Source organism: Panulirus ornatus, chromosome 5 (genome assembly GCF_036320965.1).
Source record: "Panulirus ornatus isolate Po-2019 chromosome 5, ASM3632096v1, whole genome shotgun sequence".
NCBI classification, from domain to species: Eukaryota; Metazoa; Arthropoda; class Malacostraca; order Decapoda; family Palinuridae; genus Panulirus; species Panulirus ornatus.
The window spans coordinates 15,411,010-15,426,724 of NC_092228.1; the positions used below are offsets into that span (position 1 = coordinate 15,411,010).

Below are 15,715 nucleotides of genomic sequence, written 5' to 3' on the forward strand. Positions count from 1 at the left end.
TCCTCCTCCTCCTACTACTACTACTACTACTACTACTACTACTACTACTACAGCTGTATCTCTAGGCCCCTGTGCCCACACACTAAGGACATTATATGGCCGGGACAGCACGCTTACACTCCAATACCAAGAAAGCCTCACATCGACTCACGGGTTCTGTCGGTAATGTCTGTTTGTCAGAATGTGTAATATTCTCATATAAACATGTCTAAACATTTTCAACTCCGTGTGTGCCCGAGAATCGAATCCGGGCCACTGAGAATGGTATACGGCCAACTCTTCCTTGGGCCACCGATGAGTTAAACGTCGTCTTTCCTATGCTTTTACTTCCACACAGGGACCCAGAGCTCGCTGAAGTAGCTAGAAGAGACAGCTTTTAACTCACTGGTAGTCCAGGGGATAGGTGTCCCACTTCCATTCTCGGTCGCCCGGGTTCGAGTCTCAGGCGTAGCAGAGGTGAGATTGTTTAGAGTGACTTACATGTAAACATTACACGTAGACATTATCTGGTATGTAGCCATTATCAAACTGCCCTTGAGTCGATTTGCAGCTTTCCTGGAACTCGAGTGTAAACGAATCAAAGATTAGTCAGTTGTATACTTAAACTCCGCAGACCTTTTCAAAATATTTGTCCGTCTTTATTCTTCCTCCACGTTTCTCATTCAGCATTAATATGACGAGCTAAACTTCTGGCCAGGTTAGGCTTTCAAAGATTTTTTTTTTTTTTCAGCAGCGTTAAAAGTCAAACTTAGAACGCGAGTCTTTTCAGTAGCCTAGCCAAGGTGTTTGTTCAACAACCTAGCTATAGCAAGTCTCCACCCTCCAGCCTAAGCTCAGCTCGTCACCTTACAATTTTCTTAGGTTCCTGAATGACGTTTTTGCAGCAGTGAGCAGAAAATGGAAGGAGCGTTGTTGTTTCGTAACAGACAAAAACGCAGGGAACCTATCTGCATCTTCCTCATGGCCCACAAAGTCACAGAATGTATACTCGTAAGTTTGCAACCGCCACACAATGCAGCCATTGTTCTACTGACAACCCGCAGTTTGCTCGACCAAAGGAAGAAAAAAAAAAATAAAAAATATCAAGCTTTGCTTGCGCTACCACATTATGTAGACACTCAGCACTAAAAGTCATTATTTCTCAGAAATGTCATCTGTCATGGTGGGCAAGGGCCATATGTAAATGGTGAGAGCGTATGTGGCCTTGGAAGTATAACCCCCGAAGGTGTTAACTCCGTTCAATTGGTGGATGTAGTTTGCGGTAATGGGTCTTAATGACTGTGGCAGTTTATAGGCTCGAAGATTAGCCCAGCCAACTAACCATCATGGCGGGGACGGTATGTAAGATGTTTCACGCTTTTGTATAGAGCGTATTTTTCTTTTCGGTATGACGAATGGTTTCTTATTTTTTCAATTATGACGAATAGATGAAATGAAGAATACGAGCTACGCATATATTTTATTTGCGACACGACTGTCTAGTAACTACAATCAGAAATGTTTCGCCTATGACGCACTCTAGCAGCCTGGGCCCAGCCCGGGCTGTGGGGATGAAGAACCCCGAAGATTTCTCGAGGTATATACGAGGAACCTCATTAGGGAAGAAAGCAGAGAAGGACAAGGAAAATAAAAGTGATTGTTGATTGTCAATAAAATTTCGCACACGCGTAGTTAGATAAGGTAAACGTCCAACTAGTAAGCTGGAAACACTGATTGACCAACAAACACATCGCGTCTGGTCGAACCCCACAAACCAACTGTCGATCATCGTATTGATCAGATCATGTTATTGGTATCGAAACTTTTCAGTGTGCCATTTCTCGTGCTTCTTAGGTCTATTTATTGAATAAGAATGGGTTTGGAGCGTAGAGGTCGGAGCATTCAGAGAAGTTAGCGATCCCACAAACGAAATGCTTGGTGGCTGGGTTGTTACAGCAGTTACAATATTTAGGAGTTTATCAATTAAGCTTCGCTTCGCTATTTGTCTAGAATATTGAATGATTTTGTTTGCAAATGTAATGTAGTATTTAGAGAATGTGATGTGATTGAATACGGCCTTTCTTCGTCTATTCCTGGCACTACCTCGTTAATGTGGGAAACGGCGAACAAGTATGTAAAATAAGTTACGGAGCATGATTTGAAGCTTTATATTTGAACGATATTAAGTAAGTAGATACGGGTTATGTATATCAGGGAGAATGTAAGGTTGAGTAATGTAAAGAGAAGAGAAAAAAGGTAATACACGTAAAATTTAGTATCAATAGAACTTTTATTAATAAAAGCCTCACGTCTGATTGGTAGCCGCTGTGTCCTCTGTTGACATCATACGCCGCGTCGACATTAGACGAAAGGGGGTTATCATAACGCACAATCCTCGCTTTGCCAGTCTCGACACAGAAACTGTGGGAAGGCAGCTGCCAGACTCATGCAAGGAGTCTCTTTAAGGACGGAGACACTTGTTGGCAGCTCATGAGGCCAGAGGGTAAAATGATAGCAGTAGAAGAGAGAGTAGCAACATCACGGTGTAAAGAAAGGGATAGTTGAAGAGGTGATGCCATTTTAAAAGTCAGGCTTTTCACTTCCTCCAAAATTTGTAAATACTTTCCCTTGTCTCATCTTATTCCCTTTCATTAACCTCTCTAAATTTCAATTAAGGCCCGGCCTTGATGTGGACTTTTGTCCATGAGTGGAGCCTCCATCGTAAAAAGAGAGAGAGAAAATAAAAGTAATGAGACGGAAGGCTTTTGATTTCATTCTGGTTAATAGAGAGGTGGAGGAGAGCCACCCCTGATATATGAGCAGTACTCAGTACTAGGGCGAATAAAATCTCCGTAGATATGAAATAGCTGCTCACGCGAGAAAAATAATTACGGCACCTGACAACAGCCTCGGCTTCTAGGAAGCAGGCTTTATGTATAATGATATGTTGGATTTCCGGGATAGAGTTGAGGATATGTTTATGACCAACATTTTATCATTACAGGGTTAACTAATGGTGTTTTTGAAACGGATCAGAGAACGAAGGATTCTTAGAGGTATAAGGGAAATAACCTTAATTCCAAGTTACGCTCTGCAGTTTTTATTCTATTCAGTAACTGTTATACTATCATTACGCAACATATATATTTGATATCCAAAGCTAGATTCGATGCGTAGCTCAGTTGGTAAATTGCTCACACGTTCAAGATGTCGGTTTCCCAGAAACGAGCCTGTTTCAAGTATCACAACTAAAAGATAGTTTCTCTTTGATAATCCAGGTACATGGAACGTGTCCCGAAAGGCATCAAATCTTTTTTTTTGTATTTCTTTATTCTTAGGAAAGGACAGTATGGCTGAAATTATATCGTTAGTAGCATTCACCCTAGTCGATTCGTCAGGGGTAGTATTATGACTCCCCATTTGCTGGATTTTTTTTTCTTCTCTTTTGGCAGAAACTTGTCAGGTAGACGTAGGAACGAGATGAATCAATCCAGGAATGATTCACCATGTGAAGGATGTGAAGCCACCGTTATGAACACTTAGCAGCGTGGCCCAATATCTAACTCACGAGCGTCGCCAGTATTGTTTCCCTGATGCCTTTGACCAGGGCGGAGCGACCCTTTGTTACGACGGTGTGACCTTTGATCTGGCCCTTAAGGGCTAGATCAAAGGATCGCGGACGTAGCCAAGGGTCGTACTCATGGTTTAAGGGAAGCGTTACCGGTTCCATCCTCTTCCATTCACAAATACGAGTAAAAAAAACTTGCAGATAAGTTTGGTAGGGATTCAAGTTTTAAGTTTTTGAAATTGTTGAGTGTGGACTGGTTGAGCCAAGAGGGGGAGGGTCCAGCAGTGGGGAGGGGGTAAAAGTGTGCTGGCCCACAGGCAGGGGAGGATGGGAGGAAGTTGTGTTGATTTGCCTGGGGGAAGGTAGCCGTAAGTTACCAGAAGAGCATCATTGGCCCTCCCTTACAATGCCGTTTTCTCGTATTTTCGTACGGTGTTTGTTGCTTTTTATATGCCCATTTGTATTATGTTTAGTAATCTGTCTTCTGCACTTTGTATGTTATTACCTGTAGTTCATGTATAAAAACTAGTTGTGGTTGTATAATGTCTTATCATCAGGCGAATTTCTTGTCTATCCTAAGAAGATATTTGGTGATAATCTTTCCCCAATGTTTCCATTGGCTTTTAGGATTTTGTGCGAGTTTTTGGTCGTACATTTTGCCCTTGCCCTGCCAGTAGCAACACGAGAGAGTGGCCCGTTAGTTGGTTATCCCCCCGTGGCAGCTGGAGGCCGGCTTTTTAGCCGGTGCAGTATGTGTACCCCCCCTATTTGCTGCTGCCTTGGGCTCGCTTGCTAGCTAGTTCAGTTAAAAAGAAATTCTCGAGAGAAAAGGCATTCCCTCCACAATACGGTAAGGTGCCTGCACTTACAATATTACCAGTTTCATCTGCCTTAGCACATGTGGGCATCACGTAGCAAGTTTCATGTTTACGTTATTTTCTTTATCTTGCCGACTCTCTTGAGGAGACAGACCTACAACCTCCTTCAACCAGAAACGCCTCACAGCTCATGTTGCCTATTGTCCTCACACTTTAGCATCCTGTTTGATGTTCGTATTTATTGTTGTGCGTCATACATTATTTTATTTTGATGTGACAGCTTTGATGTTGCTCGAATATATTGCAGTCATAGGCTGTGACTCATTAGTTCCGCTTTGCATACTTACTACTGTATGTTATAGTTTCTCTCACTGATGTGTGATGCTGTGAATTGTAACTATATATCTGTCACCTTTTGCTGCTGCTGTATCGCTCCATAACTTGCAGTGTCACTTACCAGCTGCTGAAGTATGTCCTGTCACCTTGTAGTCATTACAAGAAGGTGAGGGTGTTGCACGTTGGTGCTGTCACGGTGTGTCGTGCCAGACTGCTACATGTTCATGCCGCTCCTTACTGCTGTGTTGTGCTGGAACTTCCTGCATTCGCTCCCACTTCTCTTTCATGTTTTGTTGCCATTTTGAGCCGTCTTGCTCGGTGAAATGTACCGCGGGTTTGTCCATGATTCGTTGGGGGAACTGATGCGTTGAATGGAATCATCATGTTGATGACAAGTCATCTTTTAGTTATGCCTCCTCGGGATTTTTTTTTTCTTGCAGTCGAAGTGAATTTATTGAAAATGTTGAAAACTAACTTATTAGTTGGAGATACAAAATTATAATGCATTGTCGCACAAAATTGAAAAAATACTGTGGGCAGTTGTTGGAAAATACGGGCCGTAATGAACTGCCGGGAAAATGCTGGTTGTAAAACAGTCAAACCAAACAACGTTACTTACTCTCCCGAATCGGGAACTCTGTCCTCTTACTAAAGCCTACCTCATCGTAACCCAGAGATGGACGATGATTCGAAAATATTGAACCATCAGAAGCGTGGACGCCGGCTGTCCATCTTCCAGTGTGGTCCGTCTCCTCAGAATCTCCTAATTTTTCAATGATAATTTTTTTTTCTTCTTCCGAACTCCGTAGGTTTTCGATATTTAGAACATCTTTTCTTAGGTAAGTTGAAAAGACAGCTGATACAGTATCGTGAATGAGCTAAATACCGAAATGGTTGTACTGTGATGATTAATGATCTCGTTTGGAGCGATGGTACTTTTTTTCCGGTACTCGTGGAAAGTTTTCCACAAAACTGCTCGTTAACGTCACTTTCTGTTGCTCTTTGTCCCGTCTGAATAGCCGGCAAAATAATTTTGTTGGTCCATTTTGTTTGAAAGCGTGGCGGAATGGAAGTTCATTGACCGCTCTTAAGGGCTGGCTAGCCTAGCCGGAGCTGGAGCAGTCGGGCGGGATGTGATTGCCTGCCTACCTTGTCTCGTCACACGAGGGTGACGGGAGCTGTCGGTATCCAAGCCGCTTTCCACTTGCCGGTAATATAGCTGTTGTTGCCGGATATGGCAAACCTTGTACCGTATCAGGTAGGAGTCTTTCTTTGCAGTGTTCTATGTGTTGTCTTTTTGTCGGTTCTATAATAACGAGAGCGCTCCAAATCTCGATATATTTTCCCCCCACGATTGGGGCTGTTGTAGAAGAGTTCCTTTTGTATGTGTCATTACTCTTTGTATGTTTCAGAGAGAAAAATCTTTCAGTGGTGTTGTATATATATGTGCCATGTCGTTTACTCCCACACACACACACACACACACACACACATCCTGGCTTATGCCGGGTATTTTTGTGCTGAATCCATTATAATCCTTTTCAACGTTAAATCTACTAATTGTGTCATTGTAGCATTAGGAGTATTTTCTACAGCGGTGTGTATCGTCGCTTAGTTCCTGGGAAAGCTTAATATGTACTTTTTTACGTGGTCCAATAGAATACTGAAATTACTTGTTCAGGCCCTTATTAGATCTGCTCTCCGGCTTTTGTATTTTATTCTGAAAATGCAGTTTAAAGTGATGTATGCTTGTACTGTCCTCGGCGTTTCCAGGAAATGTATTCAATTGAAAATTCCTACATGCCATTCGATGCTTTAGTTTTAAAACTAAGATATAATGGTATCGATGCAAGGGTATTATTTTCATTTGCCATTGTTCTAAATTCACCGCCTCTTAGTCGCTGCGCAACTCTGATTCACATCCGTAATTGTATTGTTATGTATGAGGCTTTAGTCAACCTAAAGTCATCATCGAGACCTTAATTAAGTTAGAGAAAACGCTGAGGTTCAGGGAAGTACGGAGGGTAAGAGGAAGAATAAATCAAGGGTTTTGGAGAAAGTGGAAGACCATGCGTTAAAATTGGGCTGATCGTCGGTATTAGGGAAAGACACGAGGGGGTAATGGTGTTTGTGTGTGTGTGTGTGTCTGTACCCGCATGCTCGTGTATGGGTGTTCGTAATTTTGTTGGTATTGAGACGCGGGATGCTGTGTGGGCGGGCGACCAGCAGATATTGATGGGCCTCTAACAATTTTCTTCGTCGCTGACAATTGGGGAAATGAACGGAAGAATTTTTGTGCCATCAGGGCACGATTTAAGGCTGGTAAATTTTCATGGAGTGGATCCTTAAGGTTCCCTGCCAATATTAGTTTCTTGCTAAGGATTTATCGTACTGTGTATTACCATATGAGGACTCTTGGCAGCGTCTCCGCTTCAGTGTGGTGTAATTTGTCCGAATTTGGGTCTGAAATTTAGCCCTTCTGAGGAAATTGGTATCAAAAGGGTTAGCATAACCGGGAATTAAAGAGCGTGGTGTTTTACCTGGCTCTTTGTGTTCGGGTTGGCACCAGAGTTTGGTGTAGGTTTTTATGAAGGGTATGGGGTGTGAAATAGTCAGTTTAAAACGAGGTCGTCCACCATAATGGAGAAGATAGAAGCCAACATTTTGATGGTGAAAGAATGTATTCAAACATCCGACTCACCCCCAGAGATTAGTTCACAGCAATACAAGGAGAGAGAGAGAGAGAGAGAGAGAGAGAGAGAGAGAGAGAGAGAGAGAGAGAGAGAGAGAGAGAGAGAGAGAGAGTTCTGGCCTCGCGTCATACCTTTTGAAATGCTGTAACGTCTGTTATTGAACAGAAGTGTATTTAGTGTAAGATATGGAGTTTCCTCAGACTCTCACACAAAGGGTGACGAATGAGAGAAGGACCACAACACACGCAAATATCGATTGTCGCACGTCCTTAACTCTCATTTGCACCGAACTGTTAAATTTAATGTTCAGATGATGCCATGCAAGTGCTAGCCATTCAAATTCAAGATCATGATTTAATAAGACAATTGACTTCATAAACCTCTCTGTGTGAGGACGCATGAGGAATATTGGAACCTGCATTGTGACTTGGAAATTCCAACCTGGATGTAATTTAGAATTTCCGAGAAACTTCAGTTCACCACAACTGAGGTGAAAGGTCACAGCGAATTGGTTGCTGAGGAACAAAAGTTGATAGAGTAACAGATGATGAGTGTCCCCTGTCTTTTGTTATATATATATATATATATATATATATATATATATATATATATATATATATATATATATATAAAGATAATTGACATTTTATACCTCTCTGTGAGGACGCATGAGGAATATTGGAACATGCATTGTGACATGGAGAGAGAGAGAGAGAGAGAGAGAGAGAGAGAGAGAGAGAGAGAGAGAGAGAGAGAGAGAGAGAGAGAGCACATACAACGTTTTATCATCATCTCTAGTTAACAAGAGAATCAGTATGACATTCTCCTCGACTGCACACCTGCCAGAAGGTACCCACCCAAGTCTTGCAGTGGGGAAAATCTGGAACATCTCCGATAAGGGAAGGGACGAAGACAGTGTCAGGTACCGAATGTAAGGTGTACCAGACCGGCCACGTTTGTAGAATGTCCAGTAAACGGAGGCCTGTTGTTGTAACACAGCCCAGTAGATCAGGTCCTCCCTGAGGAAGCTTGGTTTGGGAAGGTGGGAGGAGGAGGAGGTCGTCGACGAGAGGCAGGGTGAGGTAAAGATCGAGGTGGGAATGGCGCCTATCTGAATCAAATGAGATACAAGATTAAATGGTGATGGTGGGGATGGGAAGAGGGAAGAAGCGTTGATCACAGTGACGGAGGGAGGTTGGTGGTGATGGTGCGATGAAATGGTTAAGAATCGTGATTGGGGGGGATGGTGATGACACAGCCTGATGATGATGATGTCTGATATAGCGTTAATAATGATGTTGATGGTGACGACATTGGAGACGCGAAGACAACGGTTACGTTCGTGATAATTTCTTTGATAACATTTGATGAATAATGGTTGATGATAAAGAGGATGACTAGGATCTCTCTGATTGTACTTCAGCAGTGATGTTGACGTACATTTGAGGATAGTGAGGCAGTCGTTGACCATGTCCTGAAACGCTTGAATATAATGAGTATTGATTTGTGACGAAGATGTGACGGGGCGCCGACATGACTGCTGTGACTGACGGGGCTTTGTCACGGGAGCTCGTAACGCGGCTGTTACGGCCGGCATGTTCGTTATGACTGACATTCGTTTGTCGTAAAGCTCTTTATGTGATTGGCTCAATTTGTCGCATGTTTACAAGGCATTGTAGTCGTTCACTGTGAATAACGACGAGGACAGAAGCAATGCAGGAATGAGGATGATCATCACAGACGAGCGAGAGAGAGAGAGAGAGAGAGAGAGAGAGAGAGAGAGAGAGAGAGAGAGAGAGAGAGAGAGAGAGAGAGAATGTTGTATGATCAAAGGAACGTCAGACTGGGTAAAGGAGAAGAGTGCTTTGGCAGGAGGAGGTGTTTGACCAGTATGCTCTGATAAAGTGTTGGTGGGGGGGGAGGGGGGGGGGGGGTCACGGCTGGCATGGCTCCTGGCTACTACCCCCAACCCCCCTCCCTCCCACCCCACCCCTACCTTCCTCCTCCCTCTCCCGGTCATCTGTCGGACCTCCCGAGCTGAAGTCAGGCGGTTAAAGGGCAGTAGTTGGTATGCCAGTGTGTGGCATGTCTGCTTGAATAGCTGTTATTTCTAGCCCCCCGGCGGACGAGAGACTCTAACGCAGATGTGCAGAAGGATGGAGAGAGAGAGAGAGAGAGAGAGAGAGAGAGAGAGAGAGAGAGAGAGAGAGAGAGAGAGAGAGAGAGAGAGGGGGGGGGGGTTAGGGGGAAGTGGAGGCTTTTCATCTTTTTTTTTTTTCATGCGAAGAAGGTTAGGGGTGGGTTAGTTGGGAAGCCCTTTGACGTTTTGGTCAAAGGCCAGGCCATCACACCCGCGAGTCCAGCTCCAGTATTCGAGGATTGTACCGTCGAGCTCAGTGGTAGGAACGCGTTCGAGGGATCGCACCGTCGTGCTCAAGGGTCGCACAGTCGTCTTCTTCACGGGTGGCGCCGTTGTTTTCAAGAGTCGTCGTACCTCCTAGATCAAGGGTCGCACCGTTCAGATCAAAGGTCGCCCCGTTCGAGATCAAGGGTCGCACCGTCGAGAGCAAGGGTCGCACCGTCGTGCTCAAGGGTCACATCGTCGAGACGAAAGATCGCACCGTCGTGCTCAAGGGTCGCACCGTCGAGATAAAGGAGTTAAGTAATCGCTTACAAGACTATTTCATTTTTCAACCACCTCTTGTGCGATGGATGTCGATAAGGCTTCCCCCTGAGGCGTGTGGTTCACTCGTGCCTGGGTAGAACAGTGAATATGTTGGCTGTAGCGGCGGGAGGCGGGAGGGAGGGGGGAATTATTGTTGTCGGAAGGCTGTTCCCGCTGGCAGGTGTATTCGGGTGTGTTTGTGGCTTGTATTGCTCTGATTACCGGCACAAATTCTGGCTGTGAGCCAGCAACCGCTGACGATACTGACTGTGCCTTACGTGTATACCTCACGACGGTTTGGTCGGTCTTGTACTACCCTGTACTGCTGGGTGTGTTACCAGGCTGTCAATTCTTGCTCCTCGTCTCCGTCAGAGTGTTGGAAACCATCTTGCCCCTCCTGTCAGGGAATTAGGGAAGGATAAGGATTAGGGAGAGTCTAAGAGGGATTATGTTAAGGGACAGTCAGGACCAGAGGCCGTAGGGTGGTGACTGTATGAGTGAGGAAAGGGCCTGGAGGATGAACGTATGATAATAACATGTGATGAGACAGGTGACAGTGGGTAATAGAAGAAATATATTTAGTGGAGAAAAGAGGGAAAGATTATCTGAAAAGAAAATAAGACTAAACTGAAAACAAAGAAGAGGGGGAACAGTCTAGGAGTTGATGGGGGGTAAAAGGGGAACGTTGTATGAAGCGAGGCAGGGAGTGAGGGAGGGAGGGCGGAGGTGTGGGTTTAGGTGGATGGTGGTAGAGGAAGGCAAGGTAAACACGGGTGTAGCTGGGTAATTACCTGTGGGAGGCTGATACGGTTGTCGTGTGGAGAGCTGCTCTCTGTACTCCCCTTCCCTGCACCTGAAATATACATTACACTAACTTCCAGCTATTGACGAGCGATGTGTGCCGCTAGCAGGATCGTGGTGCGCCCGAGGTAACCGGTTCACTCACAATCAATCCTGATGCGTTGTGTATAGACTAGTTACCCGTGCGTTGTGTTGACCGTAGCTCGTAATCTGGCCCAGTATATCGAGTCTTAGTTTACATACGTCCCTTTTTAGTTCACTTGACGACGAGGTCCACCCAACACGTACATCCTTACTTGACAGAGTCGAGTCGAAAGCGGTTAGACTTATAAACTTTCTCAGGGGTAACTTCAGAACGTGACCCGCTTGACCAACGCCGCAACGTTGGTTCACTTTCTCACTCTTATGGGTATTACTTTGTGTTTTTTGCTCATGGGAGCTGGCTGCATGAATGGTTCCGCAACTAGCTACACCACGCAATACTCGGCAAGCTGCTGCGCCACATGATTACTGTGTGGCCGTTGGCAACTCAAGGGTGGGCCGTTTTGATAACTGTTTCTTTCCCTACACCTCAAAGCTTTCGAACTATCTATCCTATCATGTCTTGTCCAATAAAGGAAATAGATATTTCTTTTTCTCCTAAATTCTGAAATACTTTCACTTGTCTTTACTTTTCCTTTTCATTAATCTCTCTTATTATTCCAATTAAGGCTCCCCTTGTTGTGAACTCTTGCCAAAAAAGAAAAAGAAAAAGAAAGTAGCTGGAGGTAAGTCTTTACATTTCCTCGAACGCAGAGTCAGCAAGAGGTACTTGTGGTACGGAGTAAACACCGCTCCCCCTTTTGGAAGGTGCAGTTCTTTTGTGGCTGGCAGTATGGCGAATAATAATCATGTTGACTTTCACCACCATGGAAGCCGAGCATTGGAATGAAACAAGTAGTTTACTCGCAGACTCAACTGTGGGGTTGACCTTAGAATACCGCATGGAGTCTTCGGGGGTGTCTTCACCCCCCACAGCCCGGGCTGGTTCCCAAGCTCCTGGATTAAAATTCGTTGGTCGACCAAGCCGTTGGAAACCGCGTCCCCCCAAGGCCCATATAACCCCCCACACACAGCCTAACTGGTTTGGTATACTTTTTAATTTGATCCCGAGATGATGAGTACCAGCTGTGGACATCAGTCGTCTTGTCTGATCTGTAATTAGATTACTGCCAGGTGTTTTTTTGAAATTGTTTTGTCTTGACGACGGGTCATAGGTGACCCTTCAAGGTGTCTTTTTAAATGACCTCATGCCGCTCACGAAAGTGGATCTCCATGTCTCGTGATGCTGGTTTATGATTTATAATAACTTGTCATGAATGGTTCATCACGTGGACTTGGTGCGAGAAACTGTCGTATGAAACGTAAATTCCTCTGTCAGGGTTATTAGTTCGAGAAGCAGAATTTCCTCTCTCGGTGCTTCACTGTGAGAGATAATCCAGTGAGAGAGAGGAGTACGTGGGGGGAAAGCAAGTGGACTGGACTGACTCCCCTGACTATGTCAGCAGCGTTTGCAGCAGGAGTGTGTGTAGCTGTGTGTGTGCGACCTTGTGAGACATGATGCAGATATCCGGTTGAACATTAATTAAGCGTGAATGTGATAATGGAAATGCTGGCCCCGTTTCAGTTCACCGGATATTGTTATTAAGGGTATCATCATAAATCTGCTCTCCCCCGTTACAGAACCGTGTGTTATGATTAAGAGTTTTTTTTTATGGGTCTTGTGAGAATCTATCAGCATGCCTCAGCCGCACCACGTCAACCATTGTTTCGCATGTGATTCGGAGAGTTCGTCGGAGCAAGGTTTGGAGCACATAGCTGGTTGGTATGGACGGGTGGGTCCTGGGGCGCCGCTGGGTGTGTGCTGGTCATTAAAGGTGTGGGATCCACACAGTAGTTCTGGAGGAGGGTTAGAGCCATCCTTAGAACGGTGACTGGGATGGCCTTTGTGCCTGGAATTCACTTGTGTGTGTGTGTGTGTGTGTGTGTGTGTGTGTGTGTGTGTGTGTGTGTGTAGCTGTGTGTGTTTATGCCTGACATTCTTTAAAATTATAGGATCTCCCTTCTAATTCCTGGAATGTTGACTCTGTGCTGGACAACCATTGAAGCTGAAGAGTCCAACATATAGTGGCAGGACTTTAGTGCATGTGTGGGTGCTGGACACCCATAAAGCCGATGGATCCAGACTGTAGTTCCAGGAGTCCGCTGGGTATGTACTGGACGCCTATTGAAGACGAAGGATCCAAGCTTTATAACTAGGATTCTGCTGACGTTAGACGACCGTTAAAGGTGAAGGAGTCAAGTTGTTATTCGAGGAGTCCGCTGGGTGTGGGCTGGACAACTCTTGAAGGCGATGGATCCAAGCTTTGGCCCCACAGGTGCACGAGGCTCGTAGCAGATGACCACTTGGAAGCAAAGGATCCATACAATAGTTCCAGGGTTTTGCTGGATATGTATTAGATGACTGGAGGGCGAAGGATCTAGGTTAAAGGGTAAGGGTTCTGCAGCAGTACATATGTACCAAACAACCATTGAAGGAGTAGGACTCAAACTGTAATACTTAAGGCCCATTGGATGTGTCTTCGAGAGTCTTTCAGACTGAAGCGGGTCTGCTGGATGGATGCTGAACTGTTTCTAGAGGCAAAAGGGCCAGGGGTTGCTGGATAGGTGCTGGACAGCCTGTAGAAGTAAGAGATCGAGGGTGTAGTTTCGATGCGATTCCGGACGCTAAATAAAGGGGTAGGATCCACGCTGTCGTTGTAGGAAGGGAATGTGTGGATGAGAGGCTCCGGATATGTAACTTTGCCACTGAGACTAAATCATAACATGTGTAACAGGTTGTTACTGGACCGTTGTAATATGTGTTTGTAGATCACGTAGTTTGACTGTTGTGTGTATGCTCCAGTATATGTATACTCTGGACTTCTGTACTAGTCTTCTTTGTTGAGTGTATGTCATCTTAGGCAGGTTCCCAAGATGGTTGATGATTCGTTCCATCGTGAGTGCTGGAGTGCTTTTTTATTATTGTTATTCATTATGTCCTTTCTTTCCCAGTTCATGTTACTGGGACAGTCGTGCTAATATCCTTTGCTTCATGTCCCATAACAGTTACTGCTCTGATCTTGTTCATCATGCAGAGATGTGCAGATGTTATGAAGTAAATATATTCTTTTTTTCCACAAGAGACTTCTCGTATTTGAGAGAAAGAGAGTATTGATGACGGGTACGATATATTGATGTAATTACCGTAGGCTGGATCGGTTGGGAATGGCGTCTAGTGAGGAGGATTATGTACGTAGGGCATTGTGCGAGGGGCACTGTCTGTAGAGGTAATTATGTACGTAGGGCAGTGTGTGAGGGGCGCTATCTGTAGATGTAATTAATCACCAGCCGCTTGCTGCCTCCTGTGGGTGGCGACGTTTGGGCCTCCTCCAGTGCTGCTGGTGAAGTCCACTGGCAGGGAAGAAGCCGTACTCACGAAGAGGGTACGGGAGAACCCAGAGGGTAAAGATTCGCCCTTGATCCCCCTCGAGATGATCGCCGTTGCAGTGATGGGCAAGACAGCCGCCAGCTTGATGTCCAACCTGGATATATAGTTATCCACTTGATTATGTTTGATATGTGCTGTGTAGACTACTTTTAAACCCTGAAAATATTCTAATGTAAATATTGTCCATTACTTTTACGTTCCGATACGCTGACCATCTTTAACTTTATTTGTTTAAGGAAAAAGAAGTATTGGGCTCAAACATCGTTAATGATGTCGCTTGTGCCTCGCAGAAGAACGAGTCAACGTAAACCATGATATGTTCTATGAGGTTTACAATTTCTCAAATTCTTCAAATATGAACTTCGTACGTTAATCAATTTTGAATAATTGGTAGCTTTGCCTTCCATATTAGTGGCTGAGCCGTCTCAACTTTGAAACAAAGGAAATAGAACAAAGCACACAGGGTTTCTTCTCTCTTCATGATACCATATTCTTAATTTGTAGGTGTAGGAACACCCAGAAATTTTATACTGAACCTTAAAAGAAAGTAAAGTTTAGTCCTGTGACTTTCATGATGATGTAGTATACGTACATAGTTGTAGGTAGTGTTTTCTAGGTACGCTGGTGTGGATCCCAGACACCCCCAGCTCTGGAGGGGGAGAACACCCACCAGAATCACCCAGGTATACGTGAGGTGTATGCCACACATGCCTGGTGACTCCCATCAATATTGTTCGTAAAAGTAAAACCTCACATATTTTTTTTATCTGTGATATTATTTTTGCTATTTTTTTTTAGCATTACCTTTGATTTTCGGTGACGTTCCTTATTTGTTTGGCAGACGTAAGGTAATTATTTTGTTTTTGGTAGTGTATAGTGTTTACATGTTGGTAATGGAGGTTGTTTTGATTTTTGCAGAGTGCGTAAGATGTTGTGGTAACGCCGCCCGAGACTGAACTCGTTGGATCCGCACGGTGGGCGTGGTTGTGGCGATGGCTGGAGCTGACAGTGGCGGGGGGCGTTCCCTGGGCGGTGGCGGCCCGGGGGACGGAGGAGGGGTCAGAACCCCGCCCACGACGCCCAAGAAGGTGGGCGGCAAGATGCTGGCCGTCAAGATTCTCATGTTGGACGACACCTACACACTCTTCCAGATACAGGTTAGTCCTGCCCCCTCCGCCTCGACCTACGCATGACCACTACCATGTACCCACTACCCCAGGTTGGTCTACCTTGACCATTACCATGTACCCACTACCCCAGGTTGGTCTACCTTGACCACTACCATGTACCCACTTCCCCAGGTTGGTCTAGCATGACCACTACCAT

General features: G+C 45.0%; 1 protein-coding gene across 8 annotated transcripts in view; it reads left to right on the forward strand.

Annotated features, from left to right (window-relative positions):
* Cdep (Chondrocyte-derived ezrin-like domain containing protein) overlaps nt 1–15,715 on the forward strand; it is a 729,829-nt gene that overhangs the window by 286,755 nt on the left and 427,359 nt on the right. For all 8 annotated transcript variants that reach the window (XM_071661711.1, XM_071661716.1, XM_071661717.1 and 5 more), the window contains one exon: nt 15,308–15,546. In XM_071661711.1, the coding sequence (XP_071517812.1) occupies nt 15,382–15,546 (165 nt within the window). In that variant the 5' untranslated portion in view covers nt 15,308–15,381. The remainder of the gene's footprint in view (nt 1–15,307; nt 15,547–15,715) is intronic.